At 38.8% G+C, this 15,391-nt stretch overlaps 1 protein-coding gene across 2 annotated transcripts; it reads left to right on the top strand.

Moving 5' to 3' along the window:
- The first annotated feature begins 3,675 nt into the window (after positions 1-3,675).
- On the top strand, positions 3,676-7,817 carry hlx1 (H2.0-like homeo box 1 (Drosophila)). Of its 2 annotated transcripts, XM_073493541.1 has the most exons (4): positions 3,676-4,290; positions 4,638-4,823; positions 4,961-5,145; positions 6,978-7,817. In XM_073493541.1, the coding sequence occupies exons 1-4, from the start codon at positions 3,837-3,839 to the stop codon at positions 7,308-7,310; spliced, it is 1,158 nt and encodes a 385-aa protein (XP_073349642.1). In that variant the 5' UTR covers positions 3,676-3,836; the 3' UTR covers positions 7,311-7,817. The 2 variants fall into 2 exon arrangements, with proteins under 2 accessions (XP_073349642.1, XP_073349643.1); XM_073493542.1 differs by lacking the exon at positions 4,638-4,823.
- Positions 7,818-15,391: the final 7,574 nt, after the last annotated feature.

The raw sequence follows: 15,391 nt of genomic DNA, 5'->3' as shown, positions 1-15,391 counted from the left end.
GTTGCTGTGCTTAAAGGGGCACTATGTAGTATTGGAGAAGATTTTTTTTATATTAACAATATTAATGAGGTAATAATACGAACTCAGAAATGTTTATTTTTTCCATAACTGAATAAACAAGCTGTTCTCAGAGGAAAATAAGGTCCTAGAACACTGTTTGAAGCTGGAAAGGTGGCAGGGTCCGCCACATATAAACAAAGTAAAACAGTATGAAACTGTGTTGTCCTTTAAGGTCAGTTTGTTTATTCAGTCATGAAAACAAAGAGAGTTTGTTTTTTAGTTTGGTGAGACATTAAAGAAAAACAGTCAATGAGGATCTTTCTCTTCTGATTAAAATTGCTTCCACAAAACTACACAGTGCACCTTTAACACACAAGCCTTGTTATATTTATCTTTTAATAAGAATCTGAAATTTTTGCCTTCAGTACTGTTTCAGTTTTTCAGTATCAAGTATCGACATTTTTCAAAGCATTTTGTCGAAGTTAGAAATTCCAGTATCGTGCACCAGGAAGTGTTAACTTACAAATGAGATTAAATGAATTTTGATGCACCATTATAAAAAATGTTCCTGTCATAATCATTTACTCTAGCCTCAAACAATCCCCTCATTACATTGCCTCAATCGCATGTTAAAATCATTGTTAAAAATGCTTTTTTTTACTCTCAGCCCTGAAGTCCCCACCACTCTTCAACAAGAAGACTAAGAAGAAGAAGAAGAAGAAGAAGAAGAAGAAGAAGAAGAAGAAGAAGAAGAAGAAGAAGAATTATAACGTACTGTCTTCTCCAAGCTAAACACACAACTGCTCTCTTTTGGAAAAACCCAGACAACCTGAATGTTGGAGAAACTGACTATCAAAGGAAAACCTGAGGTCTTTCAAGAAATATGGGGACATTTCTTATATTTCATGGAAAAAAATCCTTCGGGTCCTGCACTGAGTACTCAAATAAATCTTCAGCTCTTATACATTGTTGGAACATAATACTTCTTAAGAAGAAGAAGAAGAAGAAGATGATGATGATGATGATGATGAAGAAGAAGAATCTTTATTTGATCACCCATAAAGTGATAAAGTGGTGATACTTTACTTAGTAATTATGCCCAACAATTATTGAGGTTTTTGGTCAAAAATTTCTTTTTTTCAATATTTGATTTTTAACATTTATGAAGTGTTTTTGAAGAGATGTGAAAATATCTAAATACATATTGTGTATATGAAAATATTGAGATATTATTTTAAGGCCATATAGCCCCACTTTATTTGGATCCCAGTGCCTCCTATTACTTCTACAGTAACACATTTTATTGTACTTTCTATCAGCTGAACAAGGCACCAATTTATAAATTCTACAAGGCAATAAAAAACGATCTCTCCAGAATGATGGATGTACATCGCACTAAGAAGTAAGAACTAAATGTATCCTGTCCTGCTCTCCCTGCAGCTCCAGAGCCTGAGTTTTTAAAGGCTGATCTGAGGCCTGAGGAGCTCATCAGCACCTGAAATAACTCGAGGCGTGCTGCGTCTGCCACATCCTCTTCCCTGGATTGTTTTGACTGCGTGATGGAGGGCAAACGTTATACAAAAAAAAAAAAAAAAAAAAAAAAAATCTCATTTCTAATTTTAACCCGGAAAAGTGTCACTCGAAAACAGCATGATAGGAGGCAGTCAGGGTCATCGGCCCTTCCGGCCGCATGAATCAAGAGTAAATGAAGGCGCGGGGCTTCAGAGGCCTATTGTTCCAACACATGAGAGAGGAGACACATGCGATCGCACACAAACAGCATGGAGGCACGACAGAGAGGGAGAAAGCTCCTTTTAATTGAGAGTTAAAGAAAGTATATGATAACAAAACTGCTCTTATTATCGCAAATATATATAAACAATAATAATAATAATCACGATAATGTTATTTTAGGTCAATCAAGCCAATAAAACTCGTGTCGCTGCTGGGAAAATAAATAAAAGTCGTGTTTTTTCTCTTCAACAATTTAAATCCTTTATTGTAAAAATGTTATTGGCCAGGACCCAACGTGTGAATCTTGAGAGGCGGATGAAGTATCGTCTCTGAAGTTAATTGTGTTTTGGTTGCGGAGGGGAATAGGTTTCCTCTGTTTATTATGAGCGTGGGGACGGATTTGCGTCACCGTGCAACTTGCAGGTCGAGATAAAGTTGCACAAATATTGAACAAGGGAAGTTCTAACAGTCATTATAAAGTCTCCCCCCCTCCGCTCCGGAAGAAATAAGGATTTCTGCTGTATCCTAAAATACTAAAGCTGGTTCTATTTCGGGGGCGAATCTAGCAGGAATATCCGCTCATTTAACACGAATCACAGCCCATCAAAAACAGGATGAGACGGAGCTAATAGAGGCTCTCCTGGGCGAGGGGCTGTGTGATTGCACGCCCGACTTTAAAGGTGCAATATGTAGTTTTTTAGCAGGGAAGAAATTAGATCTTCATTGACTGAAACTAAATAAACAAACTCTTTTTGTTTTCATGACTGAATATACTGAATAAACAAACTGACCTTAAAGGACAACACAGTTTCATACTGTTTTACTTGTTTATATGTGGCGGACCCTGCCACCTTTCTAGCTTCAAACAGTGTTCTGGGGAGCTTATTTTCCTCTGAGAACACCTTGTTTATTCAGTTATGGGGAAAATAAATATTTCTGAGTTTTATTATTACCTCATTAATATTGTGAATAATTCTGAATTCCTTTAGCAAAGCTACATAGTGCCCCTTTAATGTCATAAAAGATAGGTAGGTAAGTTAGAAGATGGTGGAAGGCAACATATAGGGAATAACGAATATACAAAAATCTGATGACTAAATTCAAATGTTAAAAAAACTTATTTTTGACTTCATTTTTTTTCTACGAAGGGGGACAAGGGGGCTCATGACCTCAGTAGTGTTTCTAACATCCTGCTTACGGCCCTGTTGATTTATTGTTTTATTGTTCATTTTGATCCCAACTTTCATCTGTGTAGCTTTTTTATGCCTAAACAAACTAAATAAACAAAGTCTTTTTGTTTTCATGACTGAATAAACTGAATAAACAAACTGGCCTTAAAAGACAACACAGTTTTATACTATTTTACTTTGTTTATATGTGGCGGACCCTGCCACCTTTCTAGCTTGTGTGGGACCTTATTTTCCTCTGAGAACAACTTGTTTATTCAGTAATGGAGAAATACGTTTTATTACCTTATTAATATTGTTAATATCAAAATTATGAGTTTGAAAACTACACAGTGCCCCTTTAAACAGCTAATTATCTTCTCTTTTTCCTATTCCTTCTTTATTTATTTTCTTTTTCTTTTCTTTTTTTGCCAGCATGTTGAAAACTGACAGATTTAAAGATTTTCCTGCATGAGATGTAATTTATTCCCACATAGAAACATTCAAATTAACGCGAGAGTTAAAGGCTGTAATGTTTTTTGTGATGGGTGGAGGTTCTCCTTAAGTGATCAATCCATCATCTAAGGCTCAAATTTGCTCCGAAGTGTCCCGGTCATCATCTATGAATGTGTGTGTGTGTGTGTGTGTGTGTGTGTGTGTGTGAGCATGTAACACATCATCCTCATTTACGAAGGGCGTGATGTGAGCGAGCGCACAACAACCATTGGCTCAGAGAGCGACCAATCAGTGTCAGCGGAGGAACTTCGGAGTGGAGCTTCAGGGTTTGGATTTCAGAGTTGGGAGAGCGATTTTGGCTCTGACACAAAGAGGACGGTCATCTATAGCAGCTAAAACGCTCTCCCTGCTTTTTTTCCCCCTCCTGCATGCCTGTCAGTTTAAACCCTTTTCTGAGAAAGACGCATTATAGGCTGCGGGATGTACACAGCCGGGCTCAACCCGTTTTACGCGTCAAACTTCAGCCTCTGGTCCGCGTACTGCGCAGGGGGCTTCGCTGTGGATACCATGAAGAAACCCTCGTTTTGCATCGCAGATATTTTGCAGGCTGGAGATGCGGAGAACATCCAGGGGTCGTCGGCCCTCATGGTGCACATGGGACACCACCACCACCGTGCGCAGCAGGGCCACTCCGGCGGCTCGCCGCTGCGCCCCTCCCCTGTCGCGCCAGAGCCGTCGGTGTACGGCGCCAGGGTGAGCCCGGCGTCCCCCTACCACCACAGACACGGACTACAGCTCACATCAGTCTCCTCCAGGACTGCTTTTAACTCCCAACAAGCTCCCCCGCCTTCAAGCAAAGACCTCAAATTCGGAATTGATCGGATATTGTCGACAGAGTTTGATCCAAAAGGCAGAGAAAAGTCGTCGTTAAGAGGTGAGAGGAGAGATTGTATTACATTTCTAAAAAAAAACAACTTTTGTGCTTCCTGTCAAAGAAATCAGCAGATAGGAGTGTGTTTATGGCCTTAAAGCGCTGTTTTGTAATAGAAAACATAAATATGACAAACTTTAGGAACTGAAAGCAACCAACTGAGTGAGTCATCCAGCAGTTTGGGCGCAAATAGCTTTTTAATGTGCACTTTAAGAAGCCCTGTGGGGAAATATTCTCCTCCTTTACCCCCTAAACCAGAGAGGTCAGAGGTCAGGATCAGCTGCAAGTGTGCGCAAAGACGCAGGTTCTTGTGTCAGTGCGATAACTCCTCATCTCTCGCTCTGTGACAGATCTCACATCCATCGTTAGCTCGAACCGTCAGTCAGGCATCCACCTCCCCGTTCAGCCTCCGGCCAGCCAGTACTTCTCCTCCATAGACCCCGGGATGAGCGACGCGTCCTCCATGATGAGTTCACTAGGCAGCAGCAGCAGCAGCAGGCAAACAGGCCAGCATCAGTTTCAGGACACCTTCCCAGGTAGACACCACATGTAGGACTGTGTGTAACAGACAGGAAGCTGGCCCAGTCCGGCTCTGTGACACCTGCAGTGAGTCCTCTCTCTGGTTTCTGTTCCGTCTTCTTCTCTAACCTCATGTCCTCTTCGTGTCTTTCAGGTCCATACGCCGTCCTCACCAAAGACACGATGCCGCAGACGTACAAGAGGAAAAGGTCGTGGTCGAGGGCGGTGTTTTCCAACCTGCAGAGGAAAGGACTGGAGAAGAGGTTCGAGATACAGAAATATGTCACCAAGCCGGACAGAAAGCAGCTGGCTGCGATGCTCGGGCTGACGGACGCGCAGGTAAGACGCAGGGTGGACATGGACACTACACCTTATTCAAGACATTATTATAAATGTTATTTTAAGAAGCACATAAAGAGGTAATTCTTGAAGACAGGCCTGCAAAATAAAGAAGTCTATATTCAAATGAACTTCGATTATTAAATATTACCATTTTAATTGTTCCATTTTAATAGTGTGCCCTATTAAGCTGTAGTAACTATATTGTTTACTGAAAATCTGTGGTTTATTTGTATTTTCTTGAAATATGGACCCCACCAGGAAGAGTAGTTGTTGTAGGGACCCAAATCTACAATAAAACTATAAATCAACAGGGCCGTAACCAGAAAAACTACTGAGGTCAGGAGCCCCCTCCTGCCAGCCCCCCCCCAGCAACATTTTGAAAGTTTGTAACCAGAAATAAATTTAAAATTTTTTTTCTTCTATTACAATTTAATCATAGACATTTTTGATCATTCTAAATAAAGGCTGCTATTTTCTTATTTCCCTAGAGATAAGATGAGATGCACCTTTATTGATCTGCCATAGGGGAAATTCAATATTTTACAGTCACACAAGAAAAAAAGGTAGCAGTGCAAGACTAGAAATGTCCTTAAAACAATAAAATAAAAATACTCAAAATAAATTAGATAAAATAGAAACAAAAGTCTATACAGATGGATCTGTGTGCCGATCGTACTATTCCTGATCTAAAAGTTGCCCTCTTGACTCTTTCAGCTTCTTAAAGTGTTTGAAACAACTTATAAAATATCTACCATGTTTAAAGTAAATCTCACATCCCAAAACAACCTTAAATTCCCAGAAAAATATACGTGGACGATGACCTCTCTGACCTCAGCAGTAGCTCAGGCCCTGACAAGCTAATGGAAAGACATGAGAAGAAAATGCGTGCGTCTATATTTGATGATGTAAAATATCAAAAATAGGCCTTATCAAGAAATACTCTGATTTTCACAAGAAATACTCACGTTTGCACCCTGCATTCTTTGCACATAGTCATTCAGGACAAGAACTTTTTATTCAAAGTTCCCATTTGTACGAAAGTTGTTATTGGAGTCTCGTCCTCAACTCGTCAAATACTGACACTTTGTGATAAAGGCCGACCCAGCCTGCAATACCAAAGTTGGGAATGAGTCTCAAAAATCAACTTTTTTACAAATTGGAGCTTTAAACTTAAATATAATTGACAAAAGACACTAAGGACCTTAACTGAAGTTGCCAAGTGTCATCGTGACTGTACGCCGCAACCTGATAGGCTGAGATGCTTCCAAGTGGATCACATATCTCACCACATCTTAAGCAACAACACCCAGTTGTTGTTTACATTTCATCACACTGTACATTGCTTCATCATTATCTTGCAAATGTCAAAACAAAATGTCGACATTAATGACAATTATCTTATTTCATTAATTGATATCATTTATATGTCTGTCATCTAATAGGGTTAAATAAAGTGTTGCACTTTATTTACACTTTTAGTGCCCAGGTCTCCTTTGCGAAAGAGGTCTCACACCTCAGTGAGACTAAATAAAGGTTAAATTAAATATTTTTAGCTGTTGTTAGCCTTAAAATATGTGTGAAGTGCAATACTATTGGATATTTTTCTTCGTCACAAGGGTGAGAAAAGTGTCATTTAAAGGGAAAAAAAACGTTTTGGAGGCATTATATCCAAAAGATTTCCAAGATTGAGGTCTGTCTTATTCATAAAGTTTTGCCTGGAACTTTAAGGGAATTTTGAGTAAATTAAATAAATTGACTGTGCACAAAGGCTGCAGTTGAACTACACACAGAACAGGTGGAATAACCCGGGTCTGCATGTGTGTCTTCAGGTGAAAGTGTGGTTCCAGAACAGACGCATGAAGTGGAGACACTCCAAAGAGGCCCAGGCTCAGAAGGACAAGGAGAAGGGGGAGCAGCCGGACAAGAGTGCGTGTGAGCCCGGCAGCGGGGAGGCCAAAGAGCCGGCGGAGTCCGAGTGTGAGAGCGAGGGCAGGAGCGAGTGTGAATCCGACGAGGCCCAGGAGGAAAACTCTGACGGACAATTGGACCTTTCTGAGCTCAACAAAACCAGCGTGATCATGAGCGGGAGCGGGCCGGCCAGCAGCGCGCAGGCGGCGGCCACAGGCCCAGACACGCCGGCCTCCTCACAGATACTCATATGAAGGCTGGTGATGAACTTTAACGACGAGTTGTAATTATTTTGACAGAAAAACGACAGTGGTGTGAAAGCGCATCTGGAGTGGCAGCGAAGTCAGGCCCCGTCTAATTCCTGGGAACAGTTGGAGCAACAAGACAGTGTTTTGTTTAATTTTAGCCCGGACACGAGGTGAAGAGGTCCCTTTAAATTTGTGCATTTTGTCAGATTTCTCCTCAGTTCTTCAGTTCCTTTATAATAATAAATTCAAAGGCTATTTAAAATATAAAAATATGACTTTCGGCTCCCTCCGGCGTCTCCTTACTGTCGTTTTCCTCTCAAGAGCTTTGTGTGCATCATGTTTTTCCTCATCTGGAGGAAATGTGCGGTTGTGAATTTTAATTCTAGGTTATGAACCACTCGTTTCACGTGTTCATGTATTATTATTTTTTTGGTCAGGATATAGTTGTGCTATTTTGTTAATAATAATTTGCACTGAAAATATTGTAAATAAAATGTTTCTTACTTTGAAAAATCGTATTATTATTATTATTATTATTATTATTATTATTATTATTATTATTATTATTATTATTATTAAATTACCAAGTTGTTTGTTCATCAGGAGTCAGTCAATTATTTCTTGTAGGTTTATTACTATGTTAAAAATAATATTTATTGTCCACATTACTTTATTGTTTTCCTTTGCTTTTACATTTAGGCCTACAGCAAGAAAAATAAAAGCCTCAGGGAGAATAAAAAACAATCATGAATACTTCTGCAAATAATGCAACAAAATAAACAAATAGAATAAATGTATTAGAAACTGAGAGTTGCCGCTCTCCAAAATGGGTGGTATGCAGGCATGAAAATATGTAACCTAAATGAATGTAATTTGCATAGGCACACTGTTTTATTTTACTTTTGTCGAATAGAATAAAAAAAAAAACACAATAAAGAAAAAATAAATCAATTCAATTTAAAACGAGGACAAAATGAGCATCTTCTCTTTTATTTGGCTTAGCGGACAAACAGTTTAAATGGATGAGTGGATGAATCATGAAAAATGTGCACATCTTCTCCTCCAATAAGCACGTTAATGTAACTCAGTGAACTGAAGCACGTTGCGTCTCTGGCAGTGCAGAAAGAAACAGAGTAGAAAAAGAAGGAGAGGGTAATTTATAGTTTGTATACATTGACTGGCTCCAGATAGCAGCGACGACCCGGATGGGTATATTTTATGTATCCAGACACAGATACCATCAACATCTCCTCCATTTATAGAGCTGCTCATAACCTCCCTCTGCAGTCTTCCTCTGATCTGCTCTTCTTTTTTTTGTTTTATCATAGACAAAAGTAAGAGGACAGCTTGGACAGTTTCTTGGTGTTGAAATGCCAATTTCCCAATCAGCCTTATCAAGATTGTAAACAGTGACTGCTCAAGATTTAGAAGATAGAAGAAATCTGCATCTGAACACGTGTACAGCACCATTAAACCTGTTAAAGGTCACTCCCTGCCTTTACATGTCCATCTACCTGTGTCTGTCAGAGTAATTATTTTAAAAGAGCTCTATAACTGTGATGGCTTCACCTCAAGAGCAAATTTTCAACTTTAACTTTCGATATCGATACTCAGCTCTACATAAAGTTGTCAGTTATGTTGCCTAATGTTTAGTATTTTTGGTGCAAAAACTTGATGACTCCTCCAGAAAATTCCAACTGAATAAGTGTTTTTCAGACGCAGCTGCAGCCCACAGTCAATGGCTGAGTCAGACTATTGTTTATTATAGTAGTGTGTGTGTGCGCATACACTACGTAAGTGCTCCAGTGGCTCCTGCAGAGTATTATGCATCATTTTTGGGGTCATCTGCAACAATCTGTGTCAGCCATCAAGAGGTTTGTTGATGGAAAAATGAGCCTGAAGGAGTTCGGTACAGTTTCCACTCAAGTTAAATCAGGTTTACATAAAATAAACAAACATTTTACAGCTTCACACTTCATCCTAAACAGCAGTGGTGGAAGATGTAGATTTACTTAAGTAAAACTAGCATTAGCACACTATTCACCCAATGCACTCAGAAAACTTAAAGTCAGTTAATGTAATCTAGTTAACTCTTATTTATATTTCCAAACATGAAGGTCTCAATGCTGTAATGTTGTTTCAAAACCTTCTCTGACTAATACAGGGGTCTTCAGTATTTTCTCTGGGTCAAGGACCCCTTAGTTGATAGAGAGGTGGAGGAGGGACCCTCCACTAAATATACTGCATACAATTCTGTTGCATATTAAACTGGGCCTACAGGCAGCTGAAACATTAGCATGGCTAATGTTAGCATGTTAGCCTCAAAACAATCCAAGGTGACTCACAAGAATGTCTGAACACTTACAATTATAACACAGCTAATTGGTCAATATGTATGAATATTACATAGTTAGCTGTTGTGTGCTGCACAGTGATTTAGCATACAGTTAGGTTAGCTTACTCACATGATTGCATTGCATTGACTATCATCAATGTTGTGCAAGTTAACTGTTTTTTTCCACAAATTTAATATGTTAGATTCGTGTTAATGTGTTTTTTCAGACACATTCACATTTTTGCAAAAATGAAAACATTAAAATTATTTTCAACAGTAATTTGACTGCCTGTAACAGGACCTCTGACGATCCCACAGGGGTCACGGACCGCCTGTTAAGACCCAGGCACTAATATATTATTCTTACTTTTGGTAGAAGTATATTTTGATGCTAATACTTCTGTGATTAAGTAAGATTTTGAGTACAGGACTTTAACTTGTAGAAAACAGATTTTACACTTGGGTATTTTTTATTATTTTCCTTGTAAGTAAAAGATCTGAGTACTTCTTCCACCACTAGTGCAGCTTTCAGTCAAGTTTATTTAAATGAAATTTAAAAAAACAACCATTTTACAACTTTACAGAAGAAAGGAGTGCGCAGATCATTTATCTATGTAAAAGTAGAAACACAATACAAAAATACTCTACAAGTAAAAGTACTACATATTTCAGTTTAGTAAACATACAAACATGTTGGCATCAAAAAGGTAAAGTTAAAGCAAAAATAAAGTGCAGATTATGCAGAGTTTGCCTTGTAAATGTTAAATATTATATAAAAATATATGATAATGTAATTGATAATGATATATATTATTGGGTTCATATTATTGATGATTGATTGGTTAACTTCTAAGCAGTACCTAAATGATGCAGCTGGTCAAGGTTAAATTGGACTATTTTATACACCTTTTGGTGTTTATTCTTTAACAAGTCATCAGATATTATAAACTCATCATGTGGGTTTTAATTTTTTTATGTAAAATCTGAACATGCAAAGTTACAACAGCTGGGATTAAAAGTACAATGTTTACCAGTGAAATGTATTGAAGTATAAAGTCTAATAAAATGGTGCAGTCTGCCTCAAAATTGTACTCAGATGCAGGACTTGAATGTATGTGACTTTTCATCACTGCTAAACATTATTCAGCAACGAAAAATAATGTAATATCTTGTATCAACACGTCTGCTAAACATAAACATATAACATAATTTCACGCTGAATAAAGCCCAGCTCTTTTCATAGCATTATATCTCGGTCAGGAAGCTTGGAGCCCTCTGGTATTTGTTGTCATGTTAGCAGCAACATCATAGTGAATGACCCAAAAACCCAGACCACCACCGCAAACTCCCTCAGCTACGGGGTCCACTTTCCTCTCCTCCGGAAAGAGGACTGACCCCCAGAGAGCTGCAGTTTTTCCGTTTTAGCTTAGCATCTTGAATTTCACTTTTCATTTTCCCCTCTTCTGGCTGTACAGTAAACCTGCTGCTGCCTGTTGTTTCTCTTCCATGTACAGACTCGTGACAGTTAACTGAGTGGATGGCACTCGTGGTCTTAATCTCCACCTTTAATGCACGCTGGATGAAAAGTTGTCAGAGTTATGATAGCCAGTTTCCATGGCAGGCAGTAAAAGGCCCGGGCACTTTATCAACCCGATATTAACTGTTAAACGCTCACATATTAAATGTCTGGGTGGGTTGAGTCTCGAATTATGCTTGAAAAGCTATAAATTACATTAGTATTTGCAAATGTACAATAACAATAACAATCCAAACGCTTAACATAATACTGAGAGGCCTTGATTTGTGAACTGTCCTAAGAACTTTTATGAGCAGGATAGGAGAAAGTCCATCTGGCCTGTATTTAATGTCAGCCTCCCCCCCCTCCATTAAAAGCTGTCCTAGCCTTCGTCCCTGTTGGCAACCCGGGACAGGGCAACCCATAAAACAAGCCAGCCTTTGCAGATTTCGCCAATATTTAACGCTTTGAAAAAGTAACTGTGTAAAACAAATTACGTCTGTGAGAGCAGAGGAGGGGGTTTCTGTCTGAGGGATTAACGTGACTAAAAGCTGTGACGTCTCCGGTGCTTTGAGGCATTATCTGTGAAGTTTTTTTGATAGGCTGATGGAGATTTCTCCTCCATTGTCGTAATGCATCAGAGGAGAGAGTCTGTGGCCCGGCCGGAGGAGAAGGAGGGGGCAACGACGCCTCACCATAACTCAACAAGTACTTGAGAAACTGCAGACGATGAATGTAGCGTGCAAAAAGGTGGAGGTTAGGTTTAGTAACTCTGCTTCTTCCTCATTTGGGCAATGATGATGATGATAATGTCAATTGTCATGATGACAGAGATGATGTTCAGACCTCAAGACTGAAACAGTAGAGGAACAAGTACTCAGATCATTTAATCAAGCAAAAGCAGCAATACCACAATGTACTCCATTACAAGTTAATGTCTTGCATTTAACACAATGAGTTCTTAGTGTGACAATGTAAAACATGCTTCTTCAAAAAAAAAATCTTAAAAAATGAATACAAGCTTAAAAAAAACCTACAAATGGAACAAGTGAAAATTGTCTTCAGAGTTATGTCACTGAAATTCTTCTTTCTAGTGTCTTAAAAATGACTGGAAATAAGACAAAAATACTTGGTAAAATTTAGAGTTTTTACAGTGCAAAAGTAAATCATCCCTTTCAGATATACTATTGGATGTCATATTTTTGGATTATGATGGACAAATGTGCATAAAGCATCAAATATAGTCACATAAAAAGAACCATATTTGCCTCTCACACGTAGTAAGTTCACCCAAATATGAAAAACATACCGGTGGAAAGTCGAGTGAAATTTTGTAGTCCACAAAACATTTCCTGATTATCTAGACATTATTTATGCCCTTTTTAAAGTCCAAATATTCACTGTAGCTGCTAAGCTAGAAGCATTAGCGTGTGCCCAACGTGTAAAATTATGCTATAGTAAAAAGGTATACTTTAAGTATCAAAAGACAGAATTTGGTGTTATAATCTGATAAGTCACATTATTAGTGTATTACTTTATTTCTATTTCATTAAAATGCAAGCAGCATTTTTTTTATGTTGTAGCTAGTCGCTGGAGCTAATGTTACCTACACACTAAAAATGAGGGTCAATGATGCAGTACTGAGTTATCTTTAACCAGTACCAGTGGATTGTTTTGACCATGTGTTAGTGTAATTATTTATGTAACTTAGTTATTTAAAGTACGTTTCAGGTCATAATTGACTCTGTTCATTACATGTGCATGTCACGATGTGTTATCAAATGTTAATAATATGTGAATATTTTGTTGTTTTTGTAATCAATCTTAGTGTGAGTAAATTACCCAACAAAATAAAAATAACAACAACACTGGGTCAAAATAACCTCTTATTTTCAAATATGTTTTACCCAAGGGTTACCCAATTACACCGCAATGTTATATTCACCCATTAACTCTGCCATCTGACTGTTCACCACATTTTACATCATATGATTTGTATAAGTATAAGTATAGTATAGTATAGTATAGTATAGTAAAGTATAGTGTAAGTATAGTATAGTATAGTATAGTAAAGTAAAGTATAGTATAAGTATAGAATAGTATAGTATAAGTATAGTAAAGTATAAGTATAGTATAGAATAGTATAGTGTAAGTATAGTAAAGTATAGTATAGTATAGTATAGTATAGAATAGTATAGTGTAAGTATAGTATAGTATAGTATAGCATAGTATAGTATAGTATAGTAAAGTATAGTAAAGTATAAGTATAGTATAGTATAGTATAGTATAGTATAGTATAGTATAGCATAGTATAGTATAGTATGGTATAGTAAAGTATAGTAAAGTATAAGTATAGTATAGTATATTATATTTATGTAATTACGCTCCACAGTTTTCATGCATTCTAAATGACACCTTAGCGAACATTTTCTTAATCTCTCTGGCATAAATGAATGTTTTATGTCACCCGCTGTAAACAGAGGTATTAACTTTTGGCTTGCACGCGTTACACTCCAAAGCCAGAAAATGTGTTCATCATCAGTGGAGCGTTTTATTCAGCAAATGTAACTCCGTGAGTGAGTGTTGATGCTCTGGAGGTGGATCTGCTTCCTTCTGAGGTATGTTTGTTCCATCAAACACTGATTTATGACATCGACTGGATGCTCTTTCACTAAATGAGCTCTGAATCATCGGCATGAGAGATGACTTCCTCCTGAGACTAGCAAAATATTATTACATGGTAAGAACCTTTAATTTGACAGCTGGCCAAACTGTTTCCAGCCGCCCCCGTCGTTTTAGTCGAATTCACTGGAATAACCGGTATCAAGTCTTTTATTTATGGACTTTTATTCCAAACACAGTTGGGATGTTTCTCCCTGAATGGGATTAGAAGAGAGTGTGTGTGAAGTTGATATGGAGACACAGTAAATGCACAGTGAGAGATTTTTGATGTACTGCATGTGAAACTGAAATATCAGCAAAACATTCTGCATTTTTAAGTGATATATTTTCTTACACTTCATATTAACTTTCAGTAAATATACCTTCATGTGTTTTTCTGAATATTTATATACTGAGGCCTGTTCTGCAGCTGCACCAAACATGTTCACCAACGCTGAAAGCTGAGCCCCTCATACAGAAGCTGTCGCCACATTTCCAAAAAGCCACATTATTGAGTGCTTTTTTAACATGGTCGCAGTTTCCAAGCATCTTGGCCCTGCTTTCACAACCAGGCCCTTGCCAGCAGTTGGGAGGGGAAGAAGCAAGAAAAAAAAAAAGACATCTCAAGTTAAATTTAAAGATGTGTTTCTCTTGGAAGCCAGGCTGCGCTGCCATAAACCAAGGGAGACATTTTCATGCTCCACATTTTTCATGGTTTCTCTCCGAGTTTCCTCCCTTCCTTTCTCACTCCACCTTGGCTCCAGAGTTACCTACTGCTGCACTGGCTGCGGACCACAGCCAGCGGGGCACCGTGGGGTGGCCAGTTCCTCCCTCGAACAGAAGCCCTCCCCCCTCCCCCACCACCACTGAAAAAGGCTCTCCGGGTTGTCCTTGGATGGCTCTCACAGTGGAGAATCCCTCCGAGAATCCGCCACCTGGACAGCTCTACTTAAGCTCTCTCTCACCACCGGTCTCACATAATACACGGCCTACACACTCAGAGCTGATGGCCAACAGTAATCAGTTATAAGCTAAAAGTCCTCTGACCTACCGCCCTGTTTTTAATGTGGCCATGAAGGAACCGTTTTATTGCAGACTGCAGACTGTTGTCTTGAGCCAACCCTGTGTGGTACACGCTGTAATTTGTGAAGGGTGCAGAGGTTTGGTATTAATTAGGGCTGTGAAATGGCAGCGGTCCGACCGCCTGCCCGTTTCCATAGAGGCTGAATTCATTGAGTGATGTACACACTGGGAGGGGGATTATGGCCGAGCTCCGGCTGCCTGCTGAGATGCAAACACAAAAGAGAGGATGTAAAAAGCACTTTTCAGTTCACATGACCTGTCATCAGCAGCAAATTTTCACTCTGCTCTCTGCAACCGGGCTGAACTGCCTGCGGCTTTCCGCCTAACCGTATGTTAGGTCCAAGCATCAGATCGAGTTGACGTTATGTGCGTGCAAATGAGAGAGTTGCTCACATATTTAACCTCAGCGCTGGCTTTCAGGAGCATGAAATTATTATTCCTCTCGGTGATGAGAATATCATATTATGAGGTTAGATTTTTAGGGTTTATGTA

This window comes from Pagrus major, chromosome 22 (assembly GCF_040436345.1).
Source record: "Pagrus major chromosome 22, Pma_NU_1.0".
Taxonomy (NCBI): Eukaryota; Metazoa; Chordata; class Actinopteri; order Spariformes; family Sparidae; genus Pagrus; species Pagrus major.
This window is presented reverse-complemented; position numbering and strand designations above follow the sequence as displayed.

What these genes read in the sequence shown, in the direction of transcription:
- hlx1 (XM_073493541.1), top strand. Translation starts at nt 3,837, where the DNA reads ATGTACACAGCCGGGCTCAACCCGTTTTACGCGTCAAACTTCAGCCTC. An exon ending in AGAAAAGTCGTCGTTAAGAG is followed by an intron (nt 4,291 to 4,637) that starts GTGAGAGGAGAG and finishes GCTCTGTGACAG; the next exon opens with ATCTCACATCCATCGTTAGC. An exon ending in GTTTCAGGACACCTTCCCAG is followed by an intron (nt 4,824 to 4,960) that starts GTAGACACCACA and finishes CGTGTCTTTCAG; the next exon opens with GTCCATACGCCGTCCTCACC.